Below are 24855 nucleotides of genomic sequence, written 5' to 3'. Positions count from 1 at the left end.
ACAAAATTCAAAGTAATAGATATAGAGTGATTCTAATTTGTTTAAAAATAAAAGTGATTAACCCAAAAAAATCCTATGTAAATGTTGTAAATGTTTTCTTCAGCATAAAACTTTAGGAAAATACAAATAAATCTGTTAGCATTAGTCACCTCAAGAAAGTGGAATTTGGAGAAAAAGGACACTACTAATTTTTATTTTATATATTTTTTACTTTTTTACTTGTTATAACAAGTATATATTACATTGGAAATGAAACAAATACACGTTAGAAAATATTCTCATATTACAGTGTTCTCTAGAGAAACGAACTCCTTAATCTTTCAAATGAGGAGAGATAAATACTCAACAGTTGTGATCTCTTTGCAAGATTGTTAAAAGTCAGTCCAGAAGCACATCATATCACATATGAATTTTATCTGATTATTAATTCAAGCTGAAGAAGAAATAAATTATCCCATAAAATATCTCTTAGCACTTGGAGTAAATACAGTTTGAAAAAAATGTGACTGAACCAACAATCTGTTGGAAAATTCTATTTGCTATATGAGTGGAAAATATTACTCAGAGTACTGACATTTCCTGTTTATCATTGAAAAAAGAACTTAGTTGTCTAACCTGGTAAATGTAATTCAACTGTGAATCTTACAAACGCTTACAATAAGAGTTTGCCTTACTAAACAAATAAGGTGCATTTGGCGGTCTAGTTCTTAAAGGAACTAAATTTTATCTTAAAAGTAAGTATAGAAATAAGAAGGAAAGATAGTAAAAGTAATGAATTCCAAGTTATAAAGGAAGTAATATACCATATTAAATCTAGTTAAATATAAATATTTCAATTTTTCCCTCTTTAAAATGTCTCGGAAAAGTCAATGAAATCAAAGTGAGTGTCCAGCTGTTCTAAATTACTGGATAACAATATCCAAGTAATTTAGAGCTTTTTGAAAAGCTTAAAAATGATTTAATTATAGATTGTTAAGAGATGATAAAATAGAGATCTAAATCTTAGGTGTATTTTTTACTTTGAAATTGTTTTATATTTCATATTTTGAACGAGAGATAGAGATAAATAACAAAAATTTATGACCTAAATTTCAATCTCAATTTCAATTAATTAACTGGATGAGAAAGGCAGTTTTTTCCTCTGGACTTCATTTTCTGCAACCATGAAATAAAATTTTGACAAAAGCAAACAGAAGGTTTAGACTGTTAGAGGAAAGAAGGGTTACTATAAAATGACAATATTTCACATCTGTTGTGCCTCAAGTGTTCTACAAACGTTTTTCAAATAATTTTACAGTAGTTGTATGCATAGGTCATATCTCCATTTTACCAATGGGAAAACAGATTCAGAAAAGTTCCATAAGTTACTCAAGGTCATATAAGTGGTAAATGGTAGAGCCCGGATTTGAAATCAGGTCTATGTGACCAGAAAGACAGAAAGGGCCCTTCAAACTTAGGTTCATACTGGTAAAATAAAGTGTTAAAGCTCCCCCTACTAGACTAAATAAATGGTATTCATAATACACGTACTAATAACACCTATGTGTGTAGCACATTTGCACTGAAAAGAGTTCAACACAGTAATTCAGATCTCGGGCATTAGAATTAAACAAGGCTAGGTTCCCACCCCATGTTTACCACATCTGGCCCCATGACATTAGAGATGACATTACATTTTTCTGAGCCTGTTTTCTCATCTAGAAAATGGCATAGTAAGTAAAGCACAGTGTTTGGTACATGATGAACAATTCATAAATACTTGTTTTCTAAAATTCAGTATTTTAAAAGCATTTTCAAAGTAATCTTGAGAAGATAGAAATTGTTATTTTTATGTTATATATGGGTATATACTAACACCAAAATCACAAAAGTTAAGGGAAAAGTAAAGGGACATATTCAAAATCAGGGCATGATATTGATTATTATGATAAAAACCCTGTGTTTAGTTTCCATCCAAAAGGACCAATTTTACCTTGAAGGTATGAGGCTAAAATCAGCTATTATGGAGAAAATATCCAATTTTATTAATAAAGGTAATTTTATAAGATTATGGAAGATTTTGATAACTAAGAGAAACAAACATACATCTTTGGAGGATGAATTTAAAACAGTATTTTTTCAAAGCTTGGGCAATAAATAAATAATTCCTCGAGACCTTTTTTTAGGCCCATGTTTTAATAAAATAGAAAACAAAATGAGACAAACCTTTTCTATAAAGAAACCCACATATATCACATACCTTTAAATTATTAAGAAAACACAGCTGACGTTAGCAATGGAAAGGGACATGGCTCTAACAAACTCCACTGTCAAGTCACTAGCTCTAGGGAAGCCCTTGTCATTTCCACAAGAACTGAAAGGTCATCATCCTCTTAGGAACTGCCTGCAGCTTTCCTCTTGTTTTGTTGTTGTTGTTGTTGTTTGTTTGTTTGTTTGTTTTTCTGAGACAGGATCTTGCTCTGTCTCCCAGACTAGAGTGCAGTGGTGAGAAAATGGCTCACTGCAGCCCCAAACTCCTGGGCTCAAGTGATCCTCTCACTTCGGCCTCCCAACTAGCTGGTACCAACTAAATGTTTTAAGTTTTAAATTTTTCTGTAGAGACAAGAACTCCCTCTATTGCCCAGGGTGGTCTCGAATTCCCCTCCCAAGATGCTGGGATGACAGGTGAGAGCCACTGCACCCGCCTAGCTTCACTTTAAAGAACTAAATGGTTACTTGCATATGTGTGGAATTAAGAGGTTGGCTTTAATTCTGTTTTAGAGAATATGATACAAATTGCCAGAGTTTTAACAATAAATAAATTTTTTAAAGCCACACAAGAGTAACATTCAAGATAAAATCAGTGACCCTATTTAGGTATTAAAGGCCTCAGACTTCAATTCCCCCATCAGTATTACACACTGGAGACTTTGGTATGGTTAAGGCATTCTCTGATCAAAAAATCCATTTATCCTGACAACAAGTAACTGCAGGGATTCTGCATTCTAATTTGATGTATTAGACTATGGGTTTAAAATTTAGCCAGCAGCTGTTAGCTGGTTTTAGTATGGGCAGATGTTGGTCGTATCAAGTATTCTTTGCCACATGTGGGACCAAGTGCAACTTCCTCAGAGACCAATGTGTAATACTTCAGAATGTTAATGTTGAAGTCAGGGTCCTTTTTTTTTAGTCAATGAATGCTGTTTTCTGTAGACCTAACAGTCATGTTGGAGGCTAAACCAGCCAAAGTGTTTATATCTCTTTTCTTTTTAGATAGATCATATTCCCCAGGGAAAGGAATCCTAAAGGAGAACATTTGCAATGGGCAAATTACTTAACCTCTCTGGGCTTCAATTTCCTCATCTGTAAAATGAGGATAGTAACACTGCCTACATCATAGGTTGTTTGTGAGGACTGACAATCCACAAAATGTACAGTGCTCTCAATAAATGTTGGTTCTTAACATCCAATTTTATTTTGATGCTTAAGCACATAAAACAGAGGTTGCCTCTGTTTATGCCTCTGCACTCATCCTCACCACATCACTACTTCCCCCTACCTAAAATTTATCTCCTCTGTGCTTTCCCCAAATTATTCTTTCCATATGGCATGGGACTGTGCTCAGACAATCATGGCTTTCTCCTTTCTTCTTGCCCTTTACTGCCACTATCACACAGCTTGACACGAACGTTCATTCGGCAGCCTTGGGGGCTCTCTATTATTTATGTGTACATCTCTTCCTGCCATCCAGACTGTGAGGTCTTTGGGGTGAAAAACTACGTGTTATATTGCTCTATATACAAGACATAGCACTGAACGCTGTCCAAAGCAGACACTCACTAGATACTCTTTGATTCTTCTTCATGATTTGCAGATATAGTGTGAAGGGATGTTTCCAGCTGATTAAGATAGATGGTGGGCATATCGAGTACACATCTGAGTTCTGAAACATACCATAAACCAAAGTGTCTCTCCTATATGTTCAACATTTCCTCAGGACAAGCTAAAGACCGAGAGGCTATGGGAGCATTATTAACAGTTATTTACATGCTCTTGCCTTCACTTAAATTTTAAAATTCCACACAGAGCAATTCATTGAGATTTCAGTGGTGCAAAGATCTCTCCTTATTGGTAATAGGATGCATTTTAAAGTCAGTGAGGTGGTTTTCAGTGTATGGTTCCTAAAATGGACCAATTACATTATAAACATGAATGTATAGCATTAACTTCCACGTATATATTTCACTAGAACATAAATCTTTTTTCTTTCACAGAAGAAATTATCCCTTCTATCTGAATTAGTTCAAATTTTATCATAAAACTCAGCTGTGGTTCCAGGAAACAGCTGGGGTTTTTGCCTCTCCATTTTCACCAAAAAATAGCAAGCAATGCATCAAGGAATAAACTATCTCAAAACCATAAACTGCTTAACTCTTCTTCATGTGCCTGCAGCTAACATAGTATATTTTGGTAGACATTGAATGTGTGTTCACTTTTTACCATATTTGTCTAATAAAATAGTTTATTACTATAATAAGATGTATTAGTGCTACTTAATATGAGGGGCATTTTACTAGGTGCTATAAAATGTAACTTGACAAATGCAATCTCCTGGGAAATTTTAATATACATTAAACAGTTATTTTCAAACAAAGGGTTTATATCAGAGTCACTTGGGGAACTTTTCCCAAAAAACAGCAACAACCACTATCATCACAAAAGCCTGGACTCCATCCCTAAAGATTCTGATTCTAACATGCACCCTAGGTTGTGAATCAAGAAAAATACAATAATGGCTCAATGAAGCAAACCTCAACCATAACATCTTTGATATGTTAGTGTAGTATTTTTCTTCATAAAATAGATACACTATTAAGCTGATACATAATCTGAATTTTTGATGCACAAACACATTCATGTTAAATGACCCAAAGACAGTCTTGATACCTTAAAGAAGGTATTGATACCTCAGTAAAGGTGTGAAAAAGTATTCTCTGATTTATGAGTTTTATAAACTTGAATACAAAATATCACTTATCAAAAGTGAGTTTCTACATATAATTTTTCGTGCTAATCACTAAAAGCTCCGTTTATAAAAACTATTAAAAATTTCATTGTTGTATCATAGGGCAATAGACATCTTCCTGTTTTGATAAGTATACAATTGTTTACATTGAAAATAGAAAACATAAAAATAAAATTGACCTGTTATATCCTATGGCAACACACAAAAATGATCTGAATTCCTTTCACCATTTTAAGAAAATCTTTTATTATAATTTTATTCATATATATTTATACATTTATTCTATAAATTTCCAACTTTGTCAATTCCAATAATACAATGAAAGAAGTCATAGAATTTTAAGGGTTAAAGATCACTTAGAACAACTTCTCAGTTATACAGATTTCTAGTCTTTGAGTTGTGTTTTAAACATGAATTTGGTCTCTTGAGAGGCACTGTGGTGCAGTCACATTAATTTTCAGCTGACCAAAGGTTAAGGTAAGATTAGAACCCAGACTGTCAGCCTGGTTCTTAGGTCTTTTCTGAGATGCCAACACTTCTAGTTTTCTCCCCAACAACATATATCTCTTCGTGTTTTAGAGCACTTTAGGCATTTTGTCATAAATTTAACTGCCAAGTGAAAAATGTTAGTATTTCTTCTCACGAGTAGCTTTTTACAGATCGTTATAGCAAAGGGGAATCAAACAGTCCATTACCATTATTTTCACTTAACTCCAAAAACATCTTAGCTTGGCTTAAACAGAAAGCTTCTGGCTTACTTCCAGCAATCTTTATGCTACAAGATGTGTCCAATAAGATTAGCAGGCTCATTAACTTCTTTCCACTGAAATTATTTCCAATTCCTTTCTCCCTTATATCATCTCCAAGATTTAACATGAAGCCTTTTTGCAGCCATATGCATAATCTTTAGCCTAATCATCTTAACTCTAATCTTACTTAAACGACTTCCTAAATCACAAATGAAACTTCGTATGTGTCATCCATTCTTAATGAGCATTTGTAACCCCCAAGAGTGAAATCACCCAGCCTCTGTGTACTCATAGGTGACTAGATCTAAGTCAGGTTCCAGGATCTCTGGACTGATGTCTCTGGAAGATTCTGGTGGGGTCTGCTCACACAGTCCTGTGTCTATGCATTAATTCTGTAGGACTCAAAAGTAGTCCAGCACAATATAGTATTGTGCACTTCCAAATTTGTTGAGCGTAGATCTCATCTCATGTCAAATGTTCTTACCACAAAAAAAAAAAAAAAAAAGAGAGAGAGAGACTAGGAAACAAGGGAGGTGATGAATACATCTATTACATTGGGTGGTGATGTCACTATAAGTGTTTGCATATGTCCAAGCTCATCAAATTGTACAAACTAAAACTGTGCAGCTCTTTGTATATCTGTTATACCTCAATAGAGCTATCAAAAAATAAAAAGTAGCTCAGGTTCTGACAAGTGCACTTAAAAGAACTCATGGCTGGATATAAGCTATCAGACATCTTCTACACAAATTATTTTTCATTGTAACGTATGGATCTTGAAAAAAATCATAAGGCCTGAATAGATATTTAGAAGTAGAAGGCTAGCAAAATTGTATGGAGAAAGCCCCATTAGTATTGCTCAGAAGATCTGCGTTCAAATCTTGGCTGTACTTCACCTAATTTGTGTAATGTTGAGCAAGCTACATAAGCTTGCTATGTCTCAGTGTGTTCATATGGCAAGTGGTGGTTATTCAACGTACTTTGTGGGAGGCTGTGAAAACCTAGTGAGATAATGTATTTAAAATATCAAAAAAACCAAGAAAGTATTTTACCTACATAGTTCCTTGTATGTAAGTAAAAGTCATTCATAATTTAATGTTACCACACCTCTTAATCCCATTGTGTTATCGACATCTAGAATTCAACATAAACATCTTAGTATTGTTTCAATAAAGTACTGTTAAATTATTTACTAATTTTTATAAAGAATGATTACCAAGAAATGTGCTAGTGCTTTTCAATTTTGTCATCTAAACTTTTGTACTACCTGAAAAAGATATACAAGGTTGGAGTAGACTTGGGTGGTAGAAGAAAAACTAAAAAATAAAAAAAAATGGTTTCATGTAGGTTGAAATGGCATTATTTTAAGGCCATGGAATGGAAGACTAATGGGTGACTTAAGAATGTGAAAGATTATTTCCCAGAGGATAGTCACCAGTTGGTTTTTATCCTTACTTAGACAAGAACAGGAGGAAATTAGCTTAAATTTCATTTGGGTTAGAGTAATGGAAGCAAGCTATGAAATCTAATTCCCAGGGAATCTTTTCTTCAAAATAAAACAGAGACTTACTGCCTACCATTGTTTCAGTGCAGCCCTGACTCCAAGAATGAGAAAACACTAGATGAAGTTTTTGTTGTTCATCTCTATAATCCCCTGCAAGGGAAGAAAACAAGCAATAACGAGCCTATTATGCAACAGGTGTTTTCACTTGTTTTCATTTCATTTTTGCTGAAAATTATTTTCCTTACTTTGCAAGTCAAGATGCAAGCTATGAGCATTTAGTCTTCCCAAGGTTATCGAGTGAATGAGAAAGAGAGTTTGAACACAACTGCTACCTACCTCCAGAACCAATTCTTGTACATTGCACCAACTTATCTCAGTAAAGTCTAGCTCACCCTGGCACTCCTAATTTTTATCTTTATTTTAAAATGACATTATCTAGAGGTATCTGAAAACTGAAGCAAATTGAGAATATAGCCAGTACTTATTGAGCTATCTAATACATTGCCAAACATATAAGCACTCTACAGATACTGCCTTCATTTGATGACAGCTAACATACGAGGCAAATACTGTTATTAGCCCTATGTACAGATGGAACCTAAGGCTCAAGGAAGTTAAATTGATTGCCATGGATTCCACACTAGTAGGCTGAGGAGCCAAGATTCAAACCAGTTGGTCTGACCCAGTAGGCCGTGGTACAACCACTAGATAATATGGATATTATAAAGATTTGTGGTTTCAGAATTTGATTTGTTGTGAATACCTTACATTTGCAGCCTTTCTGTGTTTAGAACCAGCTGTTACCAAAACTTAATAGCCATTAAATAATATCAGTAACAAGTTTAGTTAAGTGCGTGGGAATTTAGAGATCAAAAAGTGAGTGTTGTATAGCCCAGAAATAATAAAGTCTATGAGCCTCTTTTCAAAAAATCAAGTATTTCTGTCAAGAGACCAAGCAGCCACACATGTCTCTAGACATTCTGGATTCTCCTGGGGATTCTGGGGCACTTTGGCGTGCTCTAGAAAGGACTAAGATGCCTCAAAACTTATGCTCCAAGTCCATGCTCGAGGTGCTAAAGAAAGGGGCCTTTTTAACTTCAAGAGAGGCAGTGGCGTACTCAGTATTTTCACCTCAGCGTGCCCCGTGACTGAAAAGCATGCATGTCAGGAACTCAGACCACAGGGCAGCAGCCAAACCCCAGCGCAGACTTCTCTTTTTGTTTTCATCAAATCACAGATATTTAGAAGTAGAAAGAGCCTATTGAGGTCATCTGGTCCAATCCCTTTATCTTACAGACAAGGAATTTGAGGACCAGGCAAGGTTAAGTACTTTCTCTAGGGTCAGAAAGCTAATTAGTGACAGAGTTAGCAATAAATCACTTCCATGAAAAGACATGCTTTCAAAGCAAATTTAATTACCTTGTACTCTCAAGTGACTAATAAGAACACCCATGTAGCTAGACGATCTCCAGTGTTTCCGTGAAGTAGATGTAACTCAAGAGGATCTTGAATGAACTTTCTACAACATTGAGTCAGCAGTCTTTCAAATGCACTAATTTGAGTCAAATCATTACTTTTAGGGGAAGTGTTCCTACCAACTTTTTTTCTGTACAAAGTTATAGTTTCAGCCACAGTAAATGCTCCAGTATTTTCGTCTCTTGTCTAGTAGATAAAAAATAGTAAAACTTAAGATACATTTAGAAATGAGGAACAATTTTTGGCATCCATAAACACTGTACCACAAATTCTTAAAGGAAAATATTCTTTTGATTTTATGGCATAACTTTTTCTCTAGATGATCAAGAATTATCTATTTTGTCAATTGATGACAAAACCCAGAGATGTAGGGGTAATCCATTGGTGTTAATAATTTCATAACCAAATAAAGTGTTGCAAAACATTTAAAAGAAATGGGAAGTATTTTCATGTAAGATAGATTATGAAAGTTAATTTCTTTCAACATGAATCTAGCTAAAAATCCAAAAATTTGCCTGTAGAAAATAAATAGAGTTAAATAAGAAAGGACAAAAAGGAAACATCACTAAGTAAAAAGAAAAAATTCTAGAGTTGGAATGGATATGGGTTAAAAACACAAATAACCATTAAGTCAGTAGTCAACAGTAAACACCTAGTCTTCCATATGAAAAAGTGAAACAGAAGGTGAACACATGAAAAAACAGTGAGAACCAGACGGGGCAGTCTGTGCAAATGCAGGCTGATAACAAACCAAAATGCTGCTTCCATCAGCGGGATAAACTGCATCAATTAAAATATGTCTTGAAACATTATTTCAGGAAAGAAGGAAAGAGATATACTGTCAGAGAAGAGCTAATTCTGACAGCCATAAAAGCATGTAGTTTGACATTGAGAATGCTCAAATTCCCACAGTTTACTAAATTTAACCCCAAAGATGTACACATTCTCAGAAAATAGAAACCCTCTATCGCATTTAACATTTCAGAAATGTGTTAATGATAAGGTTTTCCATTTGACTGTGTCTTTTTAAGTGAACTCAGTAGAAAAACGGGCAGCAACGTCCATTTAACATGTTGTATTAAGCCTAATGTTCATGTTATGTGCCTACTATAGGAAAATCAATTTTCGAGGGGCTATTTCATGGCTCTACAGTAATCTGGCTTCAAGGACATTACATGGCTGTTCAATGTCAATTATTCTTAAATTTTCATGTTCTGGGAAACACTCCTCAAATGAAATCATTGAGATTTATGAATGCAACCAATCGAAGAGAACAGAAGCATGGATGTTTCATGGAAAAAAAGAGATGTTCTGATCAGTATCAAGTAATAAAGCATAGCATTTCTCTTCCTGTAGCAATTGATGATGAAGAGGATGATGACAGCGTTTTACCTCAACTTCACATTTCTCCAAAGCTGAAGATTTTCTAGGTGACCTCCCTAAATGAAGTGATGGACAAGCTAGGTTTTCTTTGGAACTCTGACTGCCTAGAAAGGATTGACTTGTTTAGGATTCCTCTGTGATCCAGAAACCCAACAAGATGATCAACAGATTAGCAATTGTGTGTTGCTAGTGATCTACAAAATTTTACTGAATTTACTTACTTTGTTTAATAGAAACTATGTTCCCAGTACTGTTATAAACACTTTACAAATATTAAACTCATTTGATTCACTTAATACTCATAGCAATCTTATTAGGTAAGAACTATTATTATCGCCAATTTCCAGAGGAGGAAGCTGAGGCAGACAGAGGTAAATTAATTTGCCTGAGGTCACATAACTAGTAAGTATAATCCTCTCTTAAAACTCAGCAATGGTCAACCTTTTAGCTTGATGCTGCATCCTTTTCTGGGCCTTCTCACTAAATGGTAGTTTTCAATGAAAAGTCATACAGGGAGCCACATTGAAAATGAATAGTTGCCTGATCATAATAGTTGAGTTTATTAATAGTTTTCTAAGTGTCAGATACTGTGCTAAGTGCTTAAAAAACAACAACTCCTGTTTGATCCTTAATGTAAGCAATTCCATTAGGAGGTACCACTTGCATTTAAGTGAAAATACTGAGCTGTGGGTGGCTAACAACTTTTCTGTAAATTACATGGCTAATAAATGGAAAACAGGAATTCAGACCTGAATTATCCATCCAGTCATGGAACCCACCTACTGTAGCATGAGGTGTACTGCCTCCCTGTTAAGGAGCTAGTCGTTTAAGGAGAGAGGACTAAGGGATAATGATTTTGGCTGACTGTTTTTCTTTTTTCTCCTCTTTGCCATAATAGGCCATCAGCAAGTTTTCTATTAAATGGAATGAGCCACATCACATTTAAACAGATAGATTAGGAGTGTAGTTCATCTATGAGAATTCCCTGACAATAAAAGCCCCTCAAAAAAAGCAGTGTGTTAAACCAGTTCAATAACCCCCATCTCTAGCAAACTATATCCGACCATGACTAACAGCCATGACAATGCCATTACTGTTGACTAAAGAGAGTGGTAGAGTCAACCTTCTTTAAAAAATTTTAAATTTACGGTAAAGTCACATCTAAAATAAAGCTTAAAAAGAGTCATGCTGAAATATGGAGAGGTGGGCTGCAGAGTGGTCTCATGTACCTGACACAGAGATGATCTCACATGAGAAGTACAGTTTAAATATAAATTACCAAGAATATTCTTTTCTACAATTTCCATATTCACCTGCAATGTGATATGCTGTCATCTGATAATACCCACATTTTCAAGCCACAATTTTAAACATTTTTTTCAAGACTCAAAATACAAATCAATAAATTGAGATCACAAATGAGTTGCAACAGCCAATAATTTTATTATAATCCTATCTTTTCTAGAGATAAAATCATTTATGTTTATTTTATATTTTAGTATTTTTAGAGATTATTTACCTTATTTTATAATTTTAGAAGCAAATAATTTTTACGTGGTTAAAATTTAAATTTTAAATGTAACAAATATTTTTAAATTTAGTGATTCTTATCAAACTACTGATGTATTTTCTTTGCTTAGTCTTATAGTTACCATAAGTATAAAATGTATGCAGTAGTCTTCCTTCCTCTGAGGGGAAAACATTGCAGAACCCCCAGTGGATGGCAGAAACTACAAACTCTATACATACTATGCTTCTTCCTATACCTGCATTAAAGCTCAATTTATAAATTAGGAGATTTCTAATACTTTATTGTAAGAGCTTGACAACAATAACTAATAATAAAGCAGAACAATTATAACAATATGATGTAATTAAAGTTATGTGAATGTGGTGTCTCTCTCAAAATATCTTCTCATACTGTACTCACCTGGAAGGTGAGTACACCTTCTCTGTGATGCGAGATGATACAATACCTACATAATAAGATGAAGTGTGATGAATAACATAGGCATTGTGACATAGTATTAGGCTACTACTGACCAGAATTTATATTCCTGAATCTCTGCAACTATTCCTCACTTGCAGTAAATGACTTGGTGTCACTCATTTCAGGCGATCCCTTGTTGAAGTCTTTGTATAGGCTCAATGCTTTCTAGCGCAGCACGCTGTCGTCAATCGGAACACGTTTCTGTTCATGTCTTCTACCCATAAATTTAATGCCTTTTCCATTTCAACAAACACTTATCATGCACTGTAGCCATAGCTTTTGCAGTCTGAAGTGAGACAGCAAAACTGGCATGAGTCTCTTTTTCCTTCTTCACAATTTCACAGAGAGAAGATTCATTCTTAGCATAGGTCTTAGTAACCTTATCATTTTCTTTCTTTAAGTTGAGAGCTTTCTCCTTTTCACTTAAAGAAGCACTTGATGGCTTCTCTTGGGCATATCTGAATTGCTAGCTAGCATCACTACTCTTGTGTTTTTGGGGTCCATTGTTAAGGAAAATCAGGGTGACTTCAACACAAGAACTCCGATACCATGACAATCTGATAACTGCAACAGTAAGTCTAATAACTGAGATGGCTACTAAGTGACTAAAGGATGGGCAGCGTTTCCAGTGTGAACATACTGGACAAAGGAATGATTCACGTCCCAGCTGGAATGAAGCAGGACAGTGCAAGATTTCATCAAGCTACTCAAAATGGCATGCAACTTAAAATGTATGAATTGTTTATTTCTGGAATCTTCCATTTAATATTTTCAGATCACAGTTGATCATGGGCAACTTAACCCCTGGAAGCGCAGGTAAGTTGGTCTAGGCACTATCAACATTTAAACTGCAAATACAAACGAATTCTTTGTGTGAATTAGACACAAGAAAATGAAACTGATTTCTCACAATTCAACTGTAATCGATATTCTTACAACTCACTGCAAATGACACACCACACAATACGATATAAAATCAATCTTCTTATTTCTGTGAAAGTACCTTTTGTTTGCAGCAGAAAAGGACTGAGGCTTTTTGATACAGTGATTTATGGAACTTAAAATAAAGAATAAGGAGAAGCCCTTAACTGATGGCTTTTCAAAACATAGGAATCTTTGATTTTATGAAAACAATATATACTTTTCTTAAATTATTAGAAATTATCTCTACTAGAAAAAAGAGCATGGAAATCAGACAACTTAAGGCAATTCCTAGATTTATGAGTTCTACATCATTAGAATTTTGTTGAAACCTTGAATAAGTTGCAAATGAAAACTGGTTTTGAAAGGCTGCCTTAAAACCACTTACATATTACTAAATATTTTGAATTAATTTTTTCGGTAGAGCTCTCTTTGTTTTTTGAATAATATCCTATTTGAGTTCATTTTCAAGGAAAATGTTTCCTAATACTTAATAAACTTTTAAATATTTTAAGGTTTAGCAAGATAAGGAATCTATACCATAAGTAGTATTCTCACATAATAATAGGATTTTAAATTCTAGCCACCAAACCTCGTCCCCTGTAACAACAAAAGTTTGTATGGGCACTCCCTTGTGACCTACTGTCCTTCCCTCAAATCCCCTCTTGTTCAAGGTAAAGAATTTTTGTTGTCTAGAAGACCTCCAAACATTGCAAAAAATGCTCCAATGCCTTTCATGTTGATACAAATATCTACTAAAGACAGCTATGTGTTCCCAAAAGTACTTAATTATAAGTTCGTGTACCTGAGAATTACTTGATATGCTTCTTATAGGAAAGTTTATCTCAGTATTATTTGATATGCTTCACACAGGAAAGTTAGCGAAGAAAGATGAGGTACCAAGCAAATATCCTACATAGAGGGTTGAAACATACACTGACCTCTCTGAAACATACATAATTAATTTATATCATTCAACTCAATTATTAGCATTAACAATGGCAAGAATAAAAATGCATTAACAGTAAGTGGTTAAGAAATTTACAATTAATGTTTGCCAAAAAGTGGATAAAGGACCAATTGTTTGAAATACTTGTTTTTATTTCTGAATCTACAGCTTTACATTTGTCTCTTAAGCCAGGTTCCAATTAAATTTACTGCAAATGACATACAGTATATACAAATGAAATATTCTCTTTCCTGAGAAAGACTTCTCATTGGTACAAGGGAAGGACTTAGGCATGGTATTAATTACACAAAATTAGAATTTGCATTCCCCTTTTCCATACACAAGGTAGAAAATAACTTATTGCACAGAGGTAAATGATTCACCTGCAGTCACACTGTTGGTAAGTCTCCTGTTTGCAAAAATATCCTATAAATATTTAGGACTACCTATTAACTCAATAACATTCCCTAAAGCCAGCCCCTTTGCCTCTGTATGTAGTTATGAATCATTTTGTAAACTAAAGGCAGAACTGTAAACAAAAATATTTGTAAACAAAAGGAAACTAGGGAAATATATTAGAAATTAACAAATTTAAGCCACAAATAAACTTATCAAATGTGCTCAGTGTTTCTATCTCTGCTAAAATGTCTTGAAGTTGATAGGAAAAGTGTTATGACTGTCCACCTTTTACAGATGAGAAAACCTAAGGCTACAGCATTACCCCAGAGTGACTTACCTGAGAGCACATAGTTTAATTAAAGGGTGGACTTACGATTTTCAAACCCATGTATTTCCCTCTAGATTCCAGAGTCTGGCAATTCATTCCTTATCCACACCGCTTCATTACATAGTCTGGGGACTGACAGAAAGGGAGCAATGTCTGGCCTTCTGAATGTTTACAGTGTTCCGTATGCACTATTTAATTCTATCTTATTCTTTCTTGTGTCTTGGCCATGTCTCCCCATTCACTGTAAGTTCTTTGAGAGCATGCGTCATACCTTTGGCCTCTGTGGAACTGTCAGCAATTACTAGCACAAAGCCAAGGACTTGTAACTTTTAAAAAATATTTGTTCATTCACTAAGTAGATGCAAAAGTTCTGGGAGGCCTGTTCCAGAAGGGTGGAAAATAATTGTATGGCACAGGCAAATTGGGTTTATCTACTACCCAATTCTGTATTTTTTTATTTCTGTAGAAATTCACTAATTTTCTTTCTTCTATTTTCAAAAAAATATTATAACTGTTCTTTGATGACAGTATCCAGTGTTTTCAATGAAGCAGATGTTCTCAAACATTATTGGTGAGGAACGTAAGCTTTATGGGTATAAGTTATCAATATGTAAACATGCTACTTTAAATTGCAATTCCAGTAATTCCAGTTGTAGAAATGTTGCCTAAAATAATAATTAGCAGTGTTCACGTGCATACCAAAACTTGTACCTTTGACATGTAAAATTAGGAAATAACCAAAATATTAGCTATAATCCAAGCTTTCAGACTCTTGAAACAGTATGCAGGTGAGCCAAGCCAGCTCTTTTTTCTCTAAAAAGCTTTCAAATAATTGAAAAACGTTTCTATATTTTGTACTGTTTTCATTATATTAACAACATCAGTTTCTTCTTCCATTCATGCAAATTAGTTTTAGCCTATGAATGAGTCACATACCTTTATTACATGATGCTTTTCTTGGAACACAGGAATCTTAAACATTTGGCACCAATATGTTGTATCTTTGTTTGGGATGGGGACCTGTCTTAATAAAAAGGGGAGGAAGACACAAAGTCACCTTCTCTTAACATGTGCCTGAATACAATAATGTAAGCAAAAATGTTCATATACACTTTGAATAAGCCTATCCCTATAATCATAAAACCTGAAAACACTTACGTCCTGATTTACCAGATCAAAGTACTGTAAGGCTGCAGACAGCACACTGGTTTTCTCAGGATTCAATAACCGCAAACTCTTGGTGCCCCTATTGGAGTCATGGTACTTGGGACCAGCTTCTCCTGCATCTTCATGGTGGTAGGCCCAGATCACTCTCACAGTGCTATCCTGGGGATCAGACATGGGCATGGTTAGGTCTCATGAGAGCACTTTCTTTACCACTGAGTTGAGTTTAAACAACTCTATTGTTAAACAAGATATAGAAGTGAAGAAAAGACAACAATGACATTTGGAGTTCTCAACATGGTCTCTAATATTAATTGCACAAATTTGACTAATTCATTAAGGATCCAAATATATGAGTCACTTTTTGGAAGGAATCATCTCTCAGCATGCAAGATTATGTGTTCCAAAACATACTGAAGGACAATTGACTCAGTAATTACACTTTTAAGTATATGACAACAATAAATCATTGTCATGCCAAAACTTTAAACTTGCAACTGGTAGCTTCTAAACAAATATTCTTGTTCAGCAGCAGAGACTTTGGAAAATTAAATGCCATGGAATATTTTAGGGAAAAATAAATTAATACAATAAAAATTAAAATTACCTAAGACTTTTCCTTTTACAGTAGATGTTTTCCTAAGCACTAGCCTAGTCATACATATAAATTTACAGAAAGTATAAATATAGAAGGATTTCTAATTCTGGATTTTTTAATTACACTACCGTTAGTCTATAGTCATTTTATGAATCCGGGGAATTTCCTAGGGACTGGTTTACCGCAACTACGGAAAGTACTGTCAGATGAAATTGGTTTCCATTGAGCAACCAAGAGAGACTGCCCAAAGGGCTATGGGGTAGGGAGGGTTTGAGGGGTGTAAAGAAATTGTTCAATCTTCCCACAGATAAAGGTGTTTTTGCCAGATCTTTGTAATAAGAACTTTGAAAATAAATAATAAAGCAAAAGCTATTTATTTTAAACGTTCTCTTTGCTATATTCTTTCTTAATAAGTCAAATGACTATAATTATTATTCCAATTAAAGTATAATTGCACTGTATATTGCATAAAAAGTAATCCCTCTCTTTGCATGCATTTTTTCTGCCTTGTTTACTCTTTATGCTGAATGTTAATCAGAACTGCTTCATACTTTTTACATTCCCATTTTTGAAGCTTTAATCTACAAAAAAAGGTAATTGTATTGGTCTATACAAAATAAAATTAATCCAAGCAATTCATGGACATTTCTGAAGTATTACATATCTTCTAAATATTTAATTTGAATGCACATAAAGATATTAATTTTTGCATGAAGTCTGAAAATAAGAAATCTCATTTAATGTGCCAGTGGGCAATTATAATCAGTCACCTATTCATCTTGATTTTAGAAATTTACAAAGATGAGTCCATTACAAATCAGATGAATTATATCCTAATATTCAGATTCATAATTCTTTCTTGTGTAATGCATTTCTTCAAACATTTATCTGTTGTGTATTTTCAAACTTTATGGAGAAGAAACCAAAATGTATTTATAGCTAAATCATACAAATTTTAAAGGGATCTTCAGAATGTTAAACTCACACAAAAAATGGATTTTATTGAAATTTATAGTCATACATTTTTGGCTTCTAAAAAAAAGTAAAAAAGAAAAAACTAAAAAAAAAACAAAAAAGATTTCAAAAATATTACAAAAAAGACTATATGACTTATTTCTCTTATTCTTTAAAGTGCTTCACAAGTGTAAATATACAATTTTTTCATGCATGCATTCACTCATAGATGCCTTACCGTTATACTCTTGTCATTTATGTCACATGTATGCAGCTCTCTGGTAAATTCAATTATTGTGTGTGTGCTATTTTCCATGGCATATTCTAGACGGTAATCTTGCTGAGTATCTTTTTTCAACTCTCTATTTGCATTTGTAAAATAATCCTGTGGAAAATATGGAAAAGAAAAATCAGGATACCTAAATACAGACAGAAAAGAATTTATAGGACCTTTATAAACAAAGTTTTGTTATCTAGAGTTATTTTATAAATCCCGGGAATTTCCAAGGGGCTGGAGTACTCCAATTGGGGAATCAGGTCCCTGGGAAACTAGTCCATCTTTGAACTTCTGACCTTTCAGGAAAGCATAGTGTAGATTGATAATATCATAGAGCATCAAGAGATGGAATGAATGAACATTTGATACTATCGTGTGCCTTTCCTTCCTTGTAAAAATTAAAAGAGGGACTATAGCACTATGAAATGTCTTACCGCAAAGTTAGCATGTATACAAAAAAAGTTTTAACAGCTAGTTAGCAGCAAAGCCAGAATCGGCCCTAAGGTCATCACTCTTTCCATTACAACTCCTGGTGGAGCCCCACTTCACCGTTCACAAGAGCAAAGAGATGTGGGCAAGTGCGGATTATAGGTTGTTTCAATATGACTGTTAATGGCATATTCTTAATAAAATGCAATGGGAAATATGCAAAGAAACAAAACTAGTTGAATTACACGATATCGAAAAACTAGGGAAGCTTTGTTTTGGGGGAGTAGCCATAATTTGCGTACTAAACTTCTTCAACGGTGTACCTATCACTTCTTTTTGAGACGGAGTCTGGCTCTGTCACCCAGGTTGGAGTGCAGTGGCGCGACCTCTGCTCACTACAACCTCCACCTCCCGGGTTCACGTCATTCTCCCGAGTAGCTGGGGCCACAGGCGCCCGCCACCACGCCTGGCTAATTTTTAAATATTTTTAATAGAGACAGGGTTTCACCGTGTTAGCCAGAATGGTCTCAATCTCCTGACCTCGTGATCCACCCATCTCAGCCTCCCAAAGTGCTGGGATTACCGGTGTGAGCCACCGCACCCGGCCAGTGTACCTATCACTTCTGGGAGGCAGACCAGTGCAGCGGAGAGAACATGGGATTTGGAAGAAAATGACTAGGATGTGACTCCCAGCTGTACTCTTAAACAGCCTTGAAGAATTGTTGAAGTAAAACTCTGAAAGCTTTAGTTTTAACATTTCTAAAATGGGGATAATATATACCTATTTTATAGATTTTGAAAAATAAACAAATGAGATAGCATGGGCAGAGGCATAACTGCCTACATGGCTAGCGCCCATTCGATACATATTTTCTCCTTTGCACCATAGTTTGGTTTTATCCCCAAAATATCTTCTTATGACTTTTACCATTCGCCTACTCTGTTGAGTCATCAAAATCACAGTATTAATTTTTGTCACTTATAAAAGACACAAAATTTGCCTTAATGACAGCCTTTCTGTTTTTCAGTACCTAATGATATTTTATTTTTGAGAAGTTGTACAGTTGATTTAGAATATACATGCTGAAACATAATTATAATTACTTTTACTAACAGTAAAATTGTATTTGAAGAACTGATTGCTATGTTTGACTGAGAAAATGCAATATACAAGACAAAACCTCACATTGTCTATAAAAGTCATACTCAAATAGATGGCATTTGGCATTTTTATTCCTAGCACCTTTGTACGGTAATTATCAAGTGTGCATGTATTTCCCATCCAGGGTACCACATCTAGATTTTCTTTAGTATCTTAAAATCCCAAATTATTGGCAATGCAGAGTCTAACTCACCTTTCTTCACAATGTTAACAATAACTACAGCTTCTTATATGCACCAGGGCCTGTTTACACCTGTTACATGTATTAACTAAACTAATCTTCAAATCAAATCTATTAGATAAAACTATTTTTCTATTTTACAGATGAAGATATCAAAGAACAAAGAGGCTAAGTGACTTGCCCAGGATTTACAGCTGGTAAATGGAAAGGCAGGATTCAAACCCTGGCACTCTGGCCTCAGAGTCTGGATCCTTTTTCACTCATCTACAGTGCTGGCATAGGATGGGTACATTTATTTTTGTTTATTTTTTCTGTCTCCAGAAATTAGCTATGTCAGATTTTCACATAAAATGTTACTTTTCTTCTGCCAAAGTTGAGGTTTGTCAAAATTCTTATTTTGAGAACTGGGTTGCAATTGTGAAAGCAATTTAAATGAAATACTCCTGTGAATCTGTGATTTTCCCATTTTTCATCACATAGATTTTCAATATGTAAATGAAATAACAATGTCTGTAGACAACGAGAAATTTTGATTAGTTAACTGTGCCTTTTTACTGAACTCATACTTCATTACATGATCCAAGCCATCAGTTTTTGCAATACAATACAAACTGTAATCAGTTCAAAGAGTAGAATAATTATCCGACTCTTGCAAATATGTTTCCAAAACCATTATTTCCACAAAATATCCAGTTGGTTTGCCAATTTTCCACTCATTCTATTTCCACTCAACAATAGCAACTCCTTCCAGCTATTCCACCTTTTTCTGGCTTTTCAGATAACTCAGTTATTAGAAAATGAGAGAAACTTTGCTCAACTTATATTGATGACCCCTTGCGCCATCTGCCCTGTGTAATCAAATGAGTGCTTAATATTTAGAAAAGACAGCTGTCAATTATTTCAAAGTTCTGAACTCCTGGAAAAATGCAGTTGTCTGAAAGAAGTTCATATCTTCAACATTCCTGAAGGAAAATATGGTTGGATCTTATTTTAAATAAAATTTAAATATGAACTAACCTAACCACCATGGCAATTCCACTATAATTTTTCTCACAGGCTGGACGCAGTGGCTCATGCCTGTAATCCCAGCAATTTGAGAGGCCGAGGGGGTTGGATCACCTGAGGTTAGGAGTTTGAGACCAGCCTGGCCAACATGGTGAAACCCTGTCTCTGCTAAAAATACAAAAACTAGCTGGATGTGGTGGCAGGTGCCTGTAATCACAACTACACAGGAGACTGAGCTGAGGCAGGAGAATTGCTTGAATGTGGGAGGCAGAGGTTGCAGTGAACCAAGTCTGCGTCATTGCACTCCAGCCTGGGTGACAAAAGCAAAACTTCATCTCAAAAAAAAAAAAAAAAATTTCACATTTTTCTAACTTTGAGGTCCTATTTTGGAGGCAGATCTTCAGATTTGATTACAATACACCTTAGTTATCCAAATAATACTATTATTTAACATGTTTACTTCAGCTGGGCCCTTCTAATGGCTGGCAATCCATGTTAATCTCTTGCTATTTTCTGAAGACACCTCCCAAAACAAATATTCTAAACCTTCTCTATGCAAGATTCTGACATTTCCCCACCCTCAGCTTGTGATTACACATCTCAGTTTATTGAGAGAATTTCAGTTATGAGATATGAGAGCTCCCATTTTCATTCTTTTTATCCTAAAAAATATCTACTTCATGGAATAAAAATAACAATAATGATTTTAAAAGAAAGCAGAAAAAGAGAAAAAAAACATAGAGAAGATGGAATAAATAGAAAATAGATGTCAATGAAACATCACAATAGATTCTACAGACACTAAAAGGTTAATAATATTATGCTTATCTTGAAGCCAAATAATTGGATACTTTAGATGAGAAACAAAGTCCTGACAAGACAAAAACCAGCCAAACTCATTCAGAATAACAGAGGTACTCTGAATAGCCCTATAATCTACTCATGGGTAAAGACTTTCCTAAGAAAATTCTAGGCCAAGATGCTTTCACTGGGAATTTTACCAAATATTTAAGGAAGAGGTAATACCAACTGTTCACAAATTCTTCTAGAAAATGAAAGAGGACAGAACACTTCCTAACTTTCTTTCTTTCTTTTTTTTTTTTTTTTTTTTTTTTTTGAGACAGAGTTTCACTCTTGTTGCCCAGTCTGGAGTGCTGGAGTGCAATGGCATAATCTCAGCTTGGCACGATCTCAGTTTACCGCAATCTCCACCTGCCGGGTTCCTAATGCTTTTTTTTATACCAGCATTATTTTGTCACCAAAATTAATGACACTACCAAAAAAATTACACACCATATTACTCATGGACCTAGCTGTGTATTTCCTTAAATATAGAAATAAAAATACTTCTTGGCAAATAGAAGCCAGCAACATAAAAAAGGAATAATACAGCATGATTGTGCAGAATTGTCTTAACATTAGAAAATCAATCAATACGACTTAGCACATCAAAAGTCTAAAAAAGAAAAACCATATGATGAACCCAATAAATGCAGAAAAAAACCAGTTGATAACATTCATTCACTGCAGAATGTCTCAGTAAACTAGCAATAGAAGGGCACTTCTTCAGCCCTTTAAAGGGCACCTATAAAAAACCTACAGCTAACATACTTGATGATAAAAGACTGAATTCTTCCCCTTAAGTTTAGGAACAAGTCCGAGAAACAAAGCAAGGCACATTCTCCACATGGAAAGCCCTACAGTGATTGTCCACCTTGAACAGTTTATTTCTGTTATTCCCTGGCTCTATTTTCACCTCCCATCCCCTAACTAAGGACCTCAAAGTTCTGTCCTTAAAATTACATTTCTGTCTTCATATTTCACCATTTGGGAATCTCATCTGCTCCAACAGTTACAAATCATTACCTTTATTCAGTATCACATATTCAAAAGTCTTTTTCACTTGGAAGTCTTATTGTCATTTCAAATGCAATAGATCCAAAATTGTATTCATATTTTACTTGTGTTCCTAAATTTCTTTAATTATACTGCCATTCTCCTAGCTATCTAAATTCAAAACTGTAGTCTTTATTTTTTTTTTTCTTTTTTGAGACAGGGTCTCACTCTGTCATCCAGGCTGGAGTACAGTGGTGGAAACACAGCTCACTGCAGCCTCATCCTCCTGGTTTCAATTTTATTTCTTGTAGAGACGAGTTTTCACCATGTTGCCGAGGCTGGTCTCAAACTCTTGAGCTCAAGTGATCTGCCTGCCTCAGCTTCCCAAAATTCTGGGATCACAGGTGTAAGCCACCATGCCCAACCTGTAGTTTTCTATCACTTCTTTCCTGTGACTCACATCTCCACACGTAGCCCCTGCTTCTATCAAGTCTTCCTTTGAAAATGAACCTACCTTTTATTTCTATTTCATTTTGACTTCTCCTATCTCCCACAGTCTACATTTACATACTCTGTCATAGTCTTCCTTGAAAAATCACTCTCAGCATGTCACTGCATTGTATTCAACTGTATACAGTACAAAGTCTGTAATTTAGAGTCCAGGTTTCCTCACATTGAGCCTAACCTGGCTTTCCAGGTTACCTATTATCAATCTCACCACAGCACCTGTACTAATTGCTCCCTTCAATTACTCTGCCTTTTCCCAGCTCTTTGCTTTTGTTCACATTCTTCTTCCCTATCCCCCCCACCCCACTCTCTTCATTCAACTAAGATATACTCTTCACTAACTCCACCTACTGAATCTCTTTTTTCTGCTGAGGCTCATGCTTCTATTTCCCCTATGAAGTTTTCCTTGATCATTCCAACCAGAAGTGATGATTCCCTCTCTGAATCCCTATTCCTCTATTTACATTCCCATGTAGCAGGCAGTCTATTCTAGGCATTGCCTTATCTTCTCAACCATGTGATAATTGCCTAGAATTAAAAAGTTAATCTGAGTATTTCAGTTATAAAGTTGTGCCTTTAGAATACTTATTTACACTGTCAATGGAACAAAAAAAAGGGGGGGAAGAAAATTATTTTCCCATTTGCTCTTAATTATATTTACACATGGTTAAGACCGGATATGGAATGTGTTTAACCAGATGCTAGAATGAGTTTAGGTCTGTATGATCTGCCATACAGACACATCTGGCACTGAAATCTGGGAATGTTATTGTGACCTTTTAGCTGCTTCATGCACATGAATCTTAGGAGGCTGACATTAGTATTCAGAAAAAAGAGTTTATACATGCAACAACTATTTTAAATCCTTTTACACAAGGAGATAATACCCTACCTATTTTAAGTAAATAAGAAAGAATAGATCTAAGAGGGAGAAGTCATGTTTCAGAAGGAATTCTGATGTTAATTTACATCCTCAATACCCAACGCAGTGACTGGCATGTTGAAGATGCTCAAGAAATACATGCACATACTTTGAAAAGGAGCGTCCTGCTTTTCTTTCTGTTAAATCTAAATAAGGAGATAATTTTGAAAGTAAAAGATAAAACACAAGAACGTATCATCTGATATTCACGGCTTTGTGGTACAGAAATAGTTTAACTTAATGGGACCAAAGTATTCCCCAGTAGTACCTTATTTCTTCTGTCCGTATTAAGAAAATACATGGACTGTAATCAAACACAGCTTTAATGCTGTCAATATTATACAAAAGAAGTGGTATATTGGCCAAACTTAAAAGCACAATTAAATGAAGTAAAAGAAGAGAAAAAGGCAAAAAAAAAAAAAAAAAAAACACCAAAAAACAACAACAAAAAAACCAAAACTGGAATCCTAAACTTCATAGCATTCAACTATTCTTGCCTGGAGGGTGAAAAGCAGAAAAGAAAAGAGGGAAATAGAAGGAAAAAAAGAAAGCAAGCCACTGAAAGAATAGTCAGCAATAAAACCATCAGTCTTGAACCAGATTTAGATTGGTTAAAGCTGACAACAAGTGTTAAATGAGTTTAAGTTTCCTGACAGTCTGACAAAAGGATAAATGTTATTCAAGTGGATAATCAGTGGATATGTTATTGTGTTACTATCATCCTCTACGAAAAATACTAGAGAAACAGACACAGTAAAACACTGACCAATTAAGAGTTCGAACACGGGTAAAGTCACTTAAAAGTTGATATTCACAAAACCATACTGGATAGTACTTAGGAGATATTTAAGAAAACTTCCTAGATCATTTTCACTACATCTGATTTCACCTTTAGAATTAGAACTAAATGACATTCTCACCCACTCCTCATTTTATTTAGCGAATAGAATCAAATGCAACCCTTATATGCACTCATGGTAAAGGCCATTCCTCAGCTATCTTCCTACGGTGCTTTATAGTCCAGGATTTTAGAAATAAAAATAGAAATGTGGATCACTGTGCACTCTTATTATTGTGGCCTGATATCACAGTCATTATAAAAATGTAATTGTATAA

General features: G+C 34.8%; 1 protein-coding gene across 1 annotated transcript in view; it reads right to left on the bottom strand.

Moving 5' to 3' along the window:
- MOXD1 (monooxygenase DBH like 1) overlaps positions 1-24855 on the bottom strand; it is a 101674-nt gene that overhangs the window by 58205 nt on the left and 18614 nt on the right. The window contains exons 2-4 of the mRNA NM_001169071.1: positions 17659-17805; positions 15863-16030; positions 15641-15724 (exon numbers count right to left, since the gene is read on the bottom strand). Coding sequence (NP_001162542.1) covers positions 15641-15724; positions 15863-16030; positions 17659-17805 — 399 coding nt within the window. The remainder of the gene's footprint in view (positions 1-15640; positions 15725-15862; positions 16031-17658; positions 17806-24855) is intronic.

Source organism: Papio anubis, chromosome 6, assembly GCF_008728515.1.
Source record: "Papio anubis isolate 15944 chromosome 6, Panubis1.0, whole genome shotgun sequence".
In the NCBI taxonomy this organism is placed as follows: Eukaryota; Metazoa; Chordata; class Mammalia; order Primates; family Cercopithecidae; genus Papio; species Papio anubis.
This window is presented reverse-complemented; position numbering and strand designations above follow the sequence as displayed.